The sequence below is a fragment of the Suillus paluster genome, assembly GCF_016628075.1.
Source record: "Suillus paluster strain FC165 chromosome Unknown EDB91scaffold_31, whole genome shotgun sequence".
Lineage (NCBI taxonomy): Eukaryota > Fungi > Basidiomycota > Agaricomycetes > Boletales > Suillaceae > Suillus > Suillus paluster.
Window position 1 is genome coordinate 224,108 of NW_024537591.1, and position 15,397 is coordinate 239,504.

At 50.1% G+C, this 15,397-nt stretch overlaps 4 protein-coding genes across 4 annotated transcripts; 2 read left to right on the plus strand and 2 right to left on the minus strand.

Annotated features, from left to right (window-relative positions):
* Positions 1-4,419: 4,419 nt before the first annotated feature.
* Positions 4,420-6,677, plus strand: EDB91DRAFT_1249178 (uncharacterized protein; the record flags this gene model as incomplete). Its single annotated transcript, XM_041323037.1, has 9 exons — positions 4,420-4,629; positions 4,717-4,869; positions 4,925-5,091; positions 5,145-5,245; positions 5,314-5,502; positions 5,560-5,738; positions 5,803-6,292; positions 6,354-6,432; positions 6,479-6,677. 9 exons carry the CDS (start codon positions 4,420-4,422, stop codon positions 6,675-6,677), a joined length of 1,767 nt encoding a protein of 588 aa, XP_041176481.1.
* Positions 6,678-6,752: 75 nt separating this feature from the next.
* Positions 6,753-7,882, minus strand: EDB91DRAFT_1082674 (uncharacterized protein; the record flags this gene model as incomplete). The annotated part of the gene is made up of 6 exons (XM_041315518.1): positions 6,753-6,889; positions 6,912-6,959; positions 7,009-7,149; positions 7,221-7,634; positions 7,696-7,773; positions 7,828-7,882. 6 exons carry the CDS (start codon positions 7,880-7,882, stop codon positions 6,753-6,755), a joined length of 873 nt encoding a protein of 290 aa, XP_041176482.1.
* Positions 7,883-8,200: 318 nt separating this feature from the next.
* On the plus strand, positions 8,201-11,077 carry EDB91DRAFT_1288555 (uncharacterized protein; the record flags this gene model as incomplete). Its single annotated transcript, XM_041324823.1, has 10 exons — positions 8,201-8,362; positions 8,414-8,469; positions 8,502-9,205; positions 9,252-9,287; positions 9,342-9,457; positions 9,508-9,540; positions 9,596-9,649; positions 9,697-9,991; positions 10,044-10,279; positions 10,334-11,077. 10 exons carry the CDS (start codon positions 8,201-8,203, stop codon positions 11,075-11,077), a joined length of 2,436 nt encoding a protein of 811 aa, XP_041176483.1.
* A 3,101-nt stretch (positions 11,078-14,178) lies between these two features.
* Positions 14,179-15,184, minus strand: EDB91DRAFT_448563 (uncharacterized protein; the record flags this gene model as incomplete). Its single annotated transcript, XM_041327301.1, has 2 exons — positions 14,179-14,284; positions 14,336-15,184. Coding segments are annotated over 2 exons (894 nt in total), but the record flags the coding sequence as incomplete, so codon positions are not given.
* Positions 15,185-15,397: the final 213 nt, after the last annotated feature.

The window sequence follows — 15,397 nt, forward strand, 5'->3', positions numbered from 1 at the left end:
GATACTCATGATAAAGAACTCCTAGCCCTTTATGAAGCTTTCCACTCCTGGCTGGCACTACCTGGAGGGTTCCGCTAACCCCAGTCGATGTGATAACCGACCACAAAAATCTTGAGTATTTTGCCACTACCAAACTCCTCTCCCGCCTGCCAAGCCCACTGGTCAGAGTACCTCCACCAGTTCAACCTCACCATCCGCTTCCGCCCTGGCAAGCTCGGAGCCAAACCCGATTCCCTCACTAGACGCTGGGACGTCTATCCCAAAGAGGGGAATAAGGACTACACTCGAGTTAACCCTCATAATTTCCGCCCAGTATTTACTAATGAACAGCTCACTTTGTCCCTACAAGCCTCTTCCTTAGAAATACCAGTATTGCGCACCACAATACTAATGGACGTTGAGCGGCTCCGACAGGATATCCTTTCCACCCTGCCCTCCGACCCCATCGCTTCCCTCCATCTGACTGCTCCCGCCAGCCCCTGCTGGGCGGTAGACCAAGCAGGTTTCCTCCGCTGTGACGATCGCATCTATGTCCTGGATATTAATGACCTCTGCGTACTCCGCAATATGCACGATCACCCCCTGTCGGGCCATTTTGGTCAAAATCGGACACTAGAGCTCATCCGTTGAGAATATACCTGGCCAGGTATCCACACATATGTCAGAGACTATGTAAAATCATGTACCACTTGCGCCCGTGCCAAAGTTCCCCGACACAAACCCTACAGCCTACTCAAGCAGCTCCCCATTCCAAAGAGACCATGGGATTCCATCTCCATGGATTTTATTGAACAACTTCCGCCCTCTGCCAGCTTTACTGCCATCCTCGTAGTCATTGACCACCTATCCAAGCAAGCGGTGTTTGTTCTGACCCATGATACCATTACTTCCCCCAACCTCGCCTGACTCTCTTTACTGCATGTGTTCTCTAAGCATGGAGTACCCGCGCACGTAACCTCCGACCGCAGAACGGAGTTCAGTTTCTCACTTTTTCTGATCCTTGGGCAAAGCGCTGGATATTAATCTCCACTTCACCTCCAGCTATCACCCAGAAGGTGACGGACAAACCGAGCGTGCTAACCAGACCCTCGAGCAATACCTCCGCATATATTGCAACTATCAGCAGGATGATTGGGCGGAACTACTTCCATTGGTGAAATTTTCCTACAACAACACGCCTAGCGCGACTACCGGAGTTTCCCCATTTTTCGCGAATAAAGGTTACCATCCGAGCATCTCTGTTCACCCAGAGCGCGACCTCTTGTCCGCCCGTGCCCGCGAATATGCCATAGACCTTGACGGACTTCACCAGTTCCTCCGAGAAGAAATGTCCTCCACTCAGATCCGCTATCAGGGCCCCCACTGACGCCAAATGGCTCCCCACTCCGATGATCAATGTTGGGGACCAAGTATTTGTCAAAGCTAAATACTTCCGCTCCACCCGCCCCTCCAAGAAGCTGTCGGAAAAAAATCTCGGACCCTTTGTCGTCATCGCGCAACCAGGTACCCTCTCCTTCACCATCTGCCTCCCCGACTCCATGAACTCCGTGCATCCTGTCTTCCATGTCTCGCAATTAGAACCCGCTATGCCCAATACCATTCCCAACCATACTCAACCTCCGCCCCCGCCGATAGAAGTCGACAGAGAAGCAGAATATGAGATCTCCAAAATCCTAGACACCAAGATCGATCAGAGGCGCCGCTCCTGCCGATTATTATATCTAGTATGATGGATGGGCTATGAAGGCACCGACAAGGAGACTTCCTGGATTTTAGCAACCAAGCTAGAACACGCTCCTGAGTTGGTCAGAGATTTTCATGCTGCATATCCCGATAAACCCCAACCCGCCCCCGCTCCATAACATCCCCATTCCGGTTCTTCGGTCCTCTAGGCCTCGAGGGCTCGGCCCTAAGGGGGGGATACTGTCATATACCAGATCCAACCGCTCCAATACTGATATCTGCTCTGCTTTCCGACCCCCTCTGCCCCATCCATCCTCTGCTCCATCCTATCACAAACCCACATTCCGCCCTACGCTTCTGCTCAACCACTCAACCAGTCCCCTTCCATAAACCTCTCCATTCAACTGGATCCCTTTCCCCTTTTAGACATACACTTCCCCCTTCGGTACATAGACCCTTACTTCCGGATCACTGGTAATTCCTATTACCGCCCGATCGCTGATCCGACGCATACATATTGATATCCGCTCCGACTTATGTCTTCGCCTATGTAAAGTACTTACAAACTATATCCTTGGTACATAGCTTTACTACATAGTTATCCTGATCACTGCCTCACATAGAAGTATATAACATATCCTGTACTTAGATATTTTTCCTTAGTCTTAATATTACTTGTCTTCTCGCAGTTACTACTTGTGAGAATTCTCAGTAGGACCTTGCCCACTCTGGACACAAGTTTCAACTTGTTGTCACCTCCGACCCTCCGACCCTCTGCTCCGACTTAGAGCTGTGCTCTAAGTCTCTCCCATATACTCCACCCCTATCCAATATTCTCCCTTGCCCCTCTGCATCATCCCCCGCCTTCTCCGCCTCTGCCAAACATTCCCCCTGCCCTATCCACCCTCCACATCAACCCCCTGTCTTCTCCGCTCCGCTCCTAGTCAGCCCACCACTCGCAGCTCTTACTCCCCGACCCTCAAAGCAGACCAAAGCGGTCCATTCATCCTATCGTCAGACAACGTCGGACCTGCTCCAAATTCGGGGCACGTACTCGGCTAAGGGCGCAGTGCAAGAGCTGAAGCCAAGCCCCGACCCCTCTGCCTCTTGAGCCGGCATGGTACCTAACAGCATCCGAGAGGACCCGGATTTTTGCTTTGAGGGAGATTTCATCGGCGATGATGTTACCGACTTTGCTTTCGGAGACCATGAGTCTTTCACCCAAGACGATCTGGATCCTCTGGCTGTAGTTTTCTCCTTGAGCTTATACAGCTGAGGCAATTGTTTCTTCATAGGAGGAGTGTATGTGATTCCTGTTTGTTTAGTCTTTGCCATATTGATACCACCACCGGAAAGGATCGTTGAACCAGGGAGTGCACTTAAGCTTGATGACTGGGAGGTACTCAACTCCACTGGATCGTGCTTCCATCAACTCTGAACCGTCGGCATCAGCTCATTTTCTCTTGTTTAGTCATGGAGCAACCAGATTTGAAGTTATGTGCCTACCGGAGCAAGGGACCGATTTGATAATCCAACCGGATCATAGTTCTGGTGTCATATTACTATAAAGGACATATCCCCTTGCTGTTAGTCATTCAGCAACCTGATGTGAAGTTCTACCAGAGCAAGGGACTGATTTTATAATCCAACCGATCATTGTTCTGGTGTCATATTACTATAAAGGATATTTTGCCTTGTTGTTAGTCATTCAGCAACAGTCATGTGCCTACCGGAGCAAATGGACCGATTTGATAATCCAACCAGATCATTGTCATATGACCATAAAGGATAATGAAGTCCCAAAATATCTCTCCATTTAGGAATATATATAGGTTGGAGTCACTGGTGACATTTCAAGGTTCAAGATTAAGAGGCTCCTGGCAGTAACATATACTTCTTTCTACTCAGTGTCACTGGGTGTTGGTCTCAGAAGTAATTCAGGTATTATAACAGGAGCTCAGGCTGAAGCAGTAGGTATGAGTTAGAGGATGCATGTAGGCAATCACAACAATAATTGATGGATTATGGCATTCAGTGTCACTGCCAGAAAATTATACTTCCCGGTTAGATGATGTATGTGAGACGATATGAACACATTGCATGAACTTCAGTGAGGACACTGGCATTGTAAAACATGCTCCAGGGAACACTTCAAACCAAATAACCCATTCTATGGACATGAACAGGCTTCTCATTTGTGCACATATTTTATTATTCATCTCTTTGCTTGTCCTCAGTATCCCCTATCATCTTTGAATTCTCAAGTCAAGTTGCAACATTTCATTGCCTATGGTTTGCACCACACCAAACTGCATGGCTCTGTCACATTTGCTGCTCTTGTCCTCCTCCAGCACTTGAAGCACTGCCTGGGGGATGTTCAGGAGACCGGCTGTATGTATCTGCATTCATGCTGGCCTCCAAAGTCATTTGTGATGACACTTACTCGAGCAAGTCATAGGGTATAGCTGAATAGGGCCTGTATGCAATGTTTGAGGGTATAGCTGTATGCTGCTCATATACTATATGATAAAGGTCCAAGTCTGTGTGTTTTTACATTTCTAAATTATATGGACCGGAAACACATGAGATGTTGAGGGTATCATGCCAATAAATGAGTGTTGACTTGCTGGCAGATAATCTCTTGTTCGGTTTGCTATCAGGTACATTGCTTAAGTGACCTAATACTGTGCGATACACATACATGCTTTTGTCTACCAACCCTTCAACTACTTTGCAATGCCCCCATCCAACTCATCAGTGGACAGCCCAGAAAAGACTAAGAAGCAAAAATTGACAGAGGAAGAGGTGCTGGTCTTACAATCTCACCTAGAAAAATGGAAGGAAGCAGCCACTGAGGATAGAAAAGTTATTCTGAAGGCGGCCACAAAAGAGGCCAAAGTGCATGCCCCTGCTATGCATGCCCAGTTATTGAAGAAGAGGAAAACAGTGAGCAGTTGATCTTCTAATGTTATACATGACTGCTGACTTTTCTCATGATGGATCAAGATGTACCGGGAGTGATTCTATAACCAGAGAACTGAAAAGACTCGCAAAAAGAAGTTGGGTCAGAAATGGAATGCCCAGTCAGTGATAGAACAGCAGCACAAGGAGGAGATCATTGAAAAGACTGGAGCAAGGCCTGGATTGGAGGAATTCATCAAAAGATACCAGCCAACCCTCACTGCAGTCATGGCCAGTCTATCGAAAGAGCAGCTGAAGGAAGCAAAGCAGACTGTGATAGAGTAGGTCTAGCGATGGTCCTCCTACAGAGGTCCAGGCCGAGTTTGCAAAGAAGAAAGCACCCGGTATGATGAAGGACCTGGCAACTCAGTTATGGAGGCACGCTGGTATGAGGATATTCATATTGTCCACGTGGAAAACAAAGGAAGGCGAAGTGAGGATCAATGGGTGAGTTCTAATTTCACCCTCAACCGGTAAAGATCGCCTGATCCGGTTGGAAGAATTGACTTCAATGAAAAGTTGGAGGGCAATAGTTTTACAGGTACAAAGGACTGGAAGCCCATGATATCAGAGTGGAATGCCTATGCTGGAGAAGAGTTCGGTGAGCTTCTTTTTCCACAATCTTGCATCATTCAATCAGGCACTTATCACACTTGGGGATGATACCAGGAGTTGACCAGAATGAAGATGACGACAACGATGAGGGGGATGGGAAGAAGAGCAGAAAGCCAAGGGGAAAGAAGGATGATTATCCTTTGGAGGTGGATACCTATGGGCTTCCGGTAATACCGGATGTTCAGAACCTTAACTTAGAGAGCAAGCAACATCTCATCTGGATGTTCCTCACAAAACACTACAGTCAGTTTCACAAATCATGCATCTGGAGTGTTGATCAACTGACCAGCTATTTTTCAGGGTTTTGCAGCCAAAGGGCAAAGGCATCTGTGCCATGGTCCGCAGTGATGTATGCTCAGGGTAACTTCGTTGAGGCCAAGTTTTTACCTACCAGTGGCAAGATCAAGGAACCTTCAAAGCTTCAGTTAGTTGAAGTCGACCGGCTCTTAGAGTTCTGGTGTCAGAGACAGAAGGACAAGGTTCGCCCAACCTTTGAATTCAAAGCCTGGGAAGGCCATGATAAGAAGATGAGAGAACCGGTAGAAACAATCTCAGGCAAGGATTCCTGACACCGGACTCAGACAATCAGCAGCAGAGACCAGGGTTCCGGTCAAAAAGTCAACCAGACAGGCGAGCAGGAGGGAGGAAAAGAAGTCAAGTAGTGAGGATGAGGGTGATGAAGAAGAAGATGAAGAAGATGAAGAGGAGGAGGAAGGAGACAAGGAAGAAGAAGATGAGCAGGAGGAAGAAGGAGAAGATGAAGATGATGAAGAAGACGAGGAAGAAGTTCTCCCATGTCCACCTTCAAAGTCCAAACATACCAACAAGCGGGGCAGGGTTCCTCCGGTTCAATCTGATTCAGAGGAAGAAGACTCTCGCCCGCTGGTCAAGAAATCCAAGATGATTGTCAGGTGCAATGAAGTCCCATCGCCACCTTCAAAGTCTCACCCAACCAACAAGCGGAGCAGGGTTCCTCCAGTTCAATCTGATTCAGAGCCGGAAGATTCTCCCCCTGCCGGTCAAGAAATCCAAGGTGACTGTCAGGCGCAATGAAGTCTCATCAGCACCGGTTCATCTGGTGCAATCTGAATCAGAGCAGCAGGATTCTCACCCACCGGTAAAGAAATCCAAACTCATTGTCAAGAGCAATGGACCATCAGAAGACAATACCTGGTACCAGTTCTAGTCATCCGCTGCCCTCACACCATGCATCTACAAGTCGCTCATTTGGTCCTGCATCAGGTGTCCGGACCATGAAAATTCAAAAGCGACCGGTGCCGGAACCAACGCCTCCTTCCCCTCCAAAGGCCACCGGCAAGAAAACTGCAGGACAGGAAGCCCGCATTACCAATCTGGAGCCAAAACGCTCCAGTAGAAATGCAAAGGCATCTTATAAAGCTCACTATATGCAAAGGTAATGATTTGGATAGATGGACATTTTATATTACAAGTATTGTAGACCGGTGTAGATAGTGCTTGACCGGATAGATACATCATGTTGACAGTTGAGGTATCGATATCAGTTGACATGCCAGCAATAAGTCTCGAGTGAACCCAAGGACTTGCTCCCTTGCAAAGGCCTCTTCTGGCGAAATTGCACCACCATCCCTGTCCATCTCCAACCGGTGCACTGCAACCTGCAAATCACCTACCGCCCAGCTGAATAACAAACCCAATGGGATCCGGTTGACTGACGGCTACTGAATGCAGGTGATTAATCATTTAATATCTGACAAAATGAAGACTTACATGACTGATCCGGAAACTCATTGACCGGATCCGCTTGAAAACCCATCTCCAAGGGGCTCTCTACCGGTTGAATACTGTTCCCTATGTCCGGAACATGATCTACCGGATCTGTGTCAAAACCCATCTCCAGAGGGCTGCCTTCTAATTGAGTATCATGGATTGAATTGAAAAATGAGCAAGTTGATGTATTAGATATAGTCTAGCACCAGTACCTGTGTTACCGGCCGGATGACTGACTTGCAGAGAGTTTGCCGGGTGAAGGGAGAGTCCATCATCTCCGGATTCGGGTAGAAATCCCATGTCAAATACATCATTGTCAGACTCCAGAGGAAATTCCATGTCCAGTGCATCGTCTGATTCCAGTGGGAATTCCATGTCTAACGCTTCTGACTCCAGAGGAAATCCCAGGTCCAACATCTGATATTCCTGTAACTCCGGTGCGGGTGCGATGTTGGATGACCGGTCGTCGTCAGACAGTGTGGGGAATTGCATGTCCAAAGTGTCAGACATCCGGTCATCATCAGACAATGGAAATCCCATGTCTAATGACCGGCGCTCCTCGGCGGTCATCTCCAACATCTTCAATGTTTTACCATCCTTCCACCGGTCATGAGCTGACAGGATATCTAAATCTCCAAGACAAATATCAATTGTCAGTGTGACAGGCCGGAATGAGATAAAACTCACATTCAGCCATGCTTGAACAATCCATCAAAGGGTCGTTGTAAGTGCGCTCCTCGTGTTCCGGCTCTAATAAGTCAAATACTAGTATGCCGGATAATGTCAACAGGTACATTCCCAAAGGCAATGATTTCTCACCTTCATCCTCACTAGATAGTTGTAAATATTCTTGCGCAATCGCCGAGGATGACATGGTTTTCTTCCTTGTGTTGGGTGCCTTCTTTAAATTGATGTTCTTCATGCGATCACCGGAACAATGAATGTGTTCTACTGTAGCCGGATGCTCTGCTGGCGATAATTTGATAAAGATGACGTGTCAACAATAGCATCCACACAATGAGAAATAAGTAGCTAAAAATAGATAATGATGACGTGGCAACAATGGCCCGGGCATCCGGTGATGAAAAATTTTCACAAGTGTTTGTATTGGTCGCTTCCGGGTGTCTTTTTCACTTGCTCTCACTCGATACTCAGCTCATCCATCTGCCAGTGCAATTTTCTAACTACCCAGATGTCATCCAACTCCACTTCTGCTTCTGCTTCTGCCCTGCTGCCTGCCAACCAGGCGCTCATCGCTCTGATCGCCAGACTCAATGAGATGGCTGAACAGGTGCTCCGGTCCCAGTCGGAGGAAGAGAAAATGGGATTGAGCCGGAAGATTGCTCGTGAAGTGGTATGTTTGACGTCCTTCTGTGTATTGCCTGTATTGATACCAGGGTCTCAGAATGACGCGATTCATTCGCATGGGAGGGTCGCTACCTACATCCCCCCTCGCCTGCTGTCCATGGCAGCTGAGATCTTTCAGTGCTCAGAGGCGCACCACTCAACTGGCAGGAAGTCCCGGACTGGAACCGCGTTGGGCACAACCAGGAGATGTGCATGAAGCATCCATTGTATGGTAAGACATTGGGTGCTGCACCGGCGGTCATCACACCTGCACCTGCACCTGCACCTGCACCTGCACCTGCACCAGCCCCAGCCCCTGCACCAGCGGTCATCACACCTGCACCTGCACCAGCACCAGCACCAGCCCCAGCCCCAGCCTCTGCACCGGTGGTCACCACACCTGCACCTGCACCAACACCCTCAAAGACACCAGCACCAGCACCAGTCCCACCCCCAGTCCCAGGCCCATCACCGGTGCCTGCACCTCAGCCTGTTCCATCCTCTGGTCAGTCATTACCAGCCCACCGTTTCAGCATTTGCATCCCTGGAAATACAGCATCCGGTGTGACCGCACCGGCTGGACCCTCCAAATCGCACAAGCGAGAACTCAGTACTAGTCCCCCTGTGTGTCAGTTCAAGAGGGCCCGGAAGTGTCTCCTCAAGTCAAGGGAAGTCTTGTCCGACACCAACTCTGACAAGGTGAAGCTGAAGGTGAAGAGCAAAGGGAAAGCAAAGGGGAAGGGGAAAGGGAAAGAGAAGGCAAAGGCAAAGGTACCAGAAGATGATGAGGATGAGGATGAGGATGAGGAGATGGCGACTGATGTTGATGATCTTCCAGTCATCCAGGCAAGTTTCTTTCCTTCTCTTTCACTTAACATTACTGACATAGCAAACAGCGCCAGAAGTCGACGCGAAACCCCTCCAAACACAAGGTAAGTCTTCATTGCCTTCAAAAACAGTTGCTATCGACTGACACAATTTACCAGACATTCTTGTCCTTCCACAGAACAAGGGCGCTGCACCAGAGGGAAGTGAGACGGATGAGATTCCGGAAGATGAAGATAATGATTTGGAGGGTGATGATACCCAAGGCAAGCGAAAGGTATGTTCATCATTTTCATTCTTACCGGTGCCTCACTCATCCTGATGCAGGCCACCATGAAGCCGGGGAAACAACACAAACCTGTAGGTCTTATTTCTCATCGCACCTGTGATTCATACAGCTAACATATTTCATTAGTCTACATGTCCCGTGGGCAAGGACCACAGCAAGAAGGGCAAGGGCCAACAGCCGGTGAGACATCCGGTCAATATCATTTTTACTATACTAATCTGTCATAGCCGGACGTTGATGGACCTTTACCTCATTGCGAGAGATGCCGGTCGAAGCATGTGCAGTGCATCCTGTGGTTGATGAAGAAAGGTGAGGTTGGCCTAAGTTGCACCTTGTGCCATCTGTGGAAGATGGCATGCATCAGGCCCGACCCAGTGTCCACGGACAGCACCACTGTGACCACCATCACCCCCAGCATCGCCGCTACACCACCTGCAAGAGCCATCACCACTCGCTCCAAGATGAGCCGGTCAAAGACCACTGGACAGAGCAAGACCGGTGGGCAGTCGTCCAAAGGCAAAGGTAAGTCTCTTGTTTCCAGTTGTAGGGTTCCGGCGCTCATTTGCCCTTGTAGACAGGGATATTCGACATCCCAGTCCCATCCAAGAGGAAGAGGATGACGATGTCCGGATGATCAATGATGCTCCAGAAGTGACTGGTACCGGCGGTACCACACCACAACCAGCGCCTCTCACATCGGTAGACGATTTCCCCGCAGACCACTGGATCGAACCGGGCACTGACGACATGCCACCTCCACCACCGGTTATGGCCCCAGAGGACAACATCCGGGACTCACCCATCCCTCCGGTCCATCATCCACTCTCCCCCATTGCACCTTCCGGACCCCTTTGATCCATCCAGCACCCTCTCGCTAATGAGGAGATGGAGGCCATGTTGGCCCAGATTCGCATCGATATGGAGGCACTCTGGACACACGATAGGATGGAAGTTGACGTCCGGCAAGATCACCTGGAGCGTTGCATCGAAGTCGCCGAAGGATCGGATGCTGCCATGACCATGCAGATCGACCGGATACAGGGGGATGTGGACGCGCACCAAAGACTCATAACTGAGTTGTCCGTCCAACTTCAAGCAGTTGTGAGGTATATGAGGGGGGATAGGTCCGATGAAGGGACAGCAACAACCCCACCGGCATTCAATCCACCCCCCATTGTCGCCAGCCCATCCATCAGTGCATTCGGTCGCACGTTGACCAACGACGTCTTCACTCCGGATGCATCTTGGATGAGCGCCCAGACCGGTGGTGATCTCATTGGCATTGAAGACGGCTCACCGGTCGCAAGGCAAGCACGGGCGCCATCCACTTCCACCATCAACCCGGCACTCACCACAACAGTATCCGGCCCATCTGTTCCTCCGGGTGATGCACCACCGGTACCACCTCTCATTCTCCCAGTGGGGTCCATGCCTTCACCTGGCACCCTTCATGCATTGATCACCAGAGGGCCATCAAATGTGCTGGACAATGGTCAGTCCACCTCGGCTCCTTTGTCATGCCGACAATATGGACCTCTATCCCTCCAACATGGTCAGTCAGCGAGCACTAGGCATGCTAAGAAGCCTTCCAGTGATACGGAGAAGTAATACTACTACATATTTTTCATGTTGTCATCTGTATTAGTAGTCTATTATGCTCTCAACATTGTGGGCTTTCAATGAGTCAATGAGTGTCCCATACCAGCCCACCCATCTCAATTGCACGTCCTATACCGGCCCATCCGTCTCGACCGGATGTCCTTTACCGGCCCACCCATCTCAATTGCACGTCCCATACCAGCCCACCCGTCTCAATTGCACGTCCCATACCGGCCCATCCGTCTCGAGTGCACATCCTATACCGGCCCATCCATCTTGATTGCACGTCTGGCCCACCCATCTCAATTGGACATCATTTACTGGCCCATCCATCTCAATTGCACCTCTGGCCCATCCGTCTCAAGTGCACCTCCGGCCCATCCGTCTCAATTGCACATCCTTTACTGGCCCACCCGTCTCAAACGCACCTTGTTTACTGGCCCTATCACACGACCCACCCATCTCCATTTTACCTCCTTTACTGGCCCACTCGTTTACATTGCACTCCATTACTCCAGCCCACTTGTCTATCCCAGTGGATTCACTACTATTGTTGATATCCTATATAGTACATTCCTGTATTACCATCCATACTATATACCCCCGGCCCATCTGTTTGCCTCGGATACACCACACCCTCGGCCCACACTGGATGGCCCGTCTCTATCAGTACATTGTCATGCCCGGCTGCCCGTCTGAGACGGGTATATGTTACTGTATTATGTGCCAGTCCACAAAGTGGCCACACGATATGTCGCTGCCCACTGCACCTCCCTGCATTGACTTACCCACTGCTTCGATATATCACCCAACACAGTAGAAACCCTCATACCAGCACATCACCCACCTTTGGCCAAGAACCTGTGGACCACTCACATAGCTGTCAGCAAGGAAGAAGTGGTGATGGAACACAAGCAACTCACCGACCTGATCCAAGTCTACAGTGACAGATCGAGATACAAAGGTCAAGTGGGAGCAGCAGCTGTACTCTTTCACGCGGGGAAAACTGCCCAGAACACTACACTACCACCTTGGCATGGAGGAAGAGCACACTGTCTTTGAGGCAGAAGAAGTGGGACTAACCCTCGCAGCGCAGCTAATAGCCACAGAACGCAACCCATTGTTCCCTCTCTCCATATCCATCGACAACCAAGCCTCCATCTATGCTGGTGAGAGCTTCTACTCACGTCCTGGATCCTACCTAGTGGACCATTTTCGTAGATTGATGAGAAGAATCGCAAGAGAGTATGACGACTTCAAGGTGACAATACGTTGGGTTCCGGGACACGTTGGAGTACACGGTAATGAGGAAGTAGACAAACACGCCAAACTGGTGGCAGAAGGACGTCAGAACAACTCCCCCAGCGATCACCTTCCACATTACCTACATCATTGATCCCTGCCACTGAGCATATCAGCACTTCAAGAGTCACAGCACAAGGTCATTAATGAGCAATGGGGTCATTCCTGGAGCCAATCCCCACGCTTCTACAGATTCAACGAACTTGACCCCCTTATCCTGAAATGCTCATTTATCAAGCTATCCGCTACCTTTCCCAAGCGCCTCGCCAGCATGTACATGTTCCTCTGCACGGGCCACGCCCCACTCAACAAGCACCTCCATCGCATTCGCAAGATGACCAGCCCGTTTTGCCCCCATTGCCTAGACATTGAAGAAACAGTACACCACCTCCTACTAGCATGCCCTCATTACTGTCACAACCGCCACATCCTGCTCAACGCCCTAGGTCAACAAGCCTCATCCACCTCCTTTCTCCTCACCGACCCCTCTGCCACTCTCCCTCTTGTTAAATTCCTCAATGCTACTGGTAGACTGAAAGCCACCCTCGGTGAAATACCGCCTCCTTGCACCTCCACTAATTGACACCCACCGGCAGCTCAAACACCCCGCTCCTAATTACCACACAAGACCTCAACAGAACTGCATGCCCTACACCCCCTATAATACCACACCATAATCATACTCGCCCACATGGAATCACCACCACCTGTCACTGGTCTAAGTCAGCCGGCTGTAAAAAAGACGCCAATCGCCAACCCTGGCCGTCTCTTACAACATATTAACCCTGCATCCAACCTTGATTCCTGTACCTGCCCGTTTTAACGGCCGAGTACGTGTACCTGTTTATTCATCTGTTAGATACATACACTGTTCACACCTGTAAAAAGTCATCTCATCTTCGTAGGATCGCGCGTCTAAAACGGCCGGCGGGAACGGCGGACTGGTGGGAGTACGCTCCACACCAGGGCATTTGTGGATCCAGAGATGCGTCGGGGACACTGGGGGTCCCCTAGACTAGATAGTATTGTCCTCCATAGAGTATGACTCTCAATAGGACAGTAATTGGAATCAAAAAAAAAAAAAAAAAAGTAGATGTTGTCCTCGATCATTGCGAATGTGTCGCATATCTTTCGTCATCGTCTCGTGCGTGGCCGTGTTTTCAACACTAGGCTACATACCTTATTTCCCTCTCTGTCTCTTGGTCTTGTCACCCTTGTTGTGACCATCAAATTTCTGAGCAAGCATTTATTGCATGTCATTGAAAGGTCTCAATTCAGTTCGGATCAGCTTCGTCAACTCCCGGAACTGTTTTCTGTCTTCTTGCAGTCTGCTATCATCCTTCCAAATTCAGCATCATTAGAATTCTGGACTGTACACGTGGTAACGGTACGATCCGTGGTGACATTCCTAGGTCAGAGACTCAGGGTGACATCTACTCTGCCCCGGCTCGCCTGGGGGTCCCCCACTCCAACGGTTTGTCTGTGAGACATGTAGCACTGCATTAGTATGTTGAAGTCGATGAACGGGCATCGCGGCAGAGTGCAGGCAGTAGTAGAAGGGAATTGACAACAAGTGGTGATCACATCGGGGAGCTCAGTGCCTGCGATGGAAATAGTAACGAATCTCTCACCCAGGCTATCACTTCTCAGGGGTCAAAGGATTGGGTTCATTCATTGGATGCCAGTGGATAGTATTCCCGAACATTCACAATGACAGTCGGTCAATGATCGAACGCAGGCAATGCTGAAGCAGAGAAAAAACATTAGTCACTGCGTATAAAAGTTGTAAACACCGCAGTAACGCAACAGAAGGATAGCATTGCGCGATAGATAACAAGACAGTGGGACAATGTTGCATAAAATAGAGTTTCAGACTTGTGACTGAGATGGCCCTGGAGCTCGGAGGAGACATTCCTATATGCGCAGGTCAGATATTGAGTCGCGAAAATCATTGAAGATACACACCTTTGCAAGTTTCTGCCCTTCAGATAAAACAACGAGGCAAGACCGCAGGCCCTTCAAACACCACTGCCTTTCGAGCCAGGAAAGGAGGTGATAATCCCAGAAGAACTTAAATGCACGTTTGAGCCTGATGTCCCATGGATTCGGAGCACGCGAGAGATGGAAGGCCCAGTTTTGACATGCGTAGTTGGAAGCGTCGGAAGCTGATCGACTTCGTTCCCGTGCTTCATTTGCGAAAGTTGCAAATGCCGTCATGGCATGGATGATCTCCATGTCTGGCGGATCTTCTGGGATGGCGGAAGTGGAATGATCCTGGGGCCGTAAAGCCAGGAGCACCGGAAATATCAAGAAATCCGGCAGGCTTTTAAACTGATGGATGACTTGAAAAGCTGGTTGTGAAGATAATTCTGGAATGACTGTGTACTCGCTGATGTCTTCCAATGTGCTCAAGAAATCTGTCATTGTCGCCCAGAAAGACGCCGCAGAAGTCATCTGCCATGCTTGGCCATGGGGTGTGTGCAGCCAGTGCCACCCGCTCTGGGTTTGCAGCCAGTCTTGCGCATCCGGAGACTGCAGCCAGTTCCGCCCACCCTGGGTCTGCAGCCAGTGCAGCCCTCCCTCAATCTGCAACCAGTCCCGACCTCCCACAGTCTTCAGCCAGTCACGCCCTCCCTCAGTCTGCAGCCAGTCCCAGCCTCCCTCGGTCCGCAGCCAGGCCAGCAACCAGTCCCGCCCTCCCTCTGTCCGCAGCCAGTCCTGCCCTCCCTCTGTCCGCAGCCAGTCCAGCCCTCCCTCGGTTCGCAGCCAGTCCTGCCCTTCCTCGGTTCGCAGCCAGTGCCACCCTCCGTCCGTCCACAGCCAGTGCCACCCTCCCTCAGTCTGCAGCCAGTCCCGCCCTCCCCGCGACCAGTCCTGCTCGCTCTTGGTCCGCAACCAATCCCACCCTTCCTTCGTCCGCAGCCAGTCCCGCCCTTCCTCAGTCTTTGACCAGTCCTGTTCACCCTCGGTCTGCAGCCAATCTCGCTGCAGCCAAGCTTTCCCCCCATGGGCCTGCAGCCTGCCTCG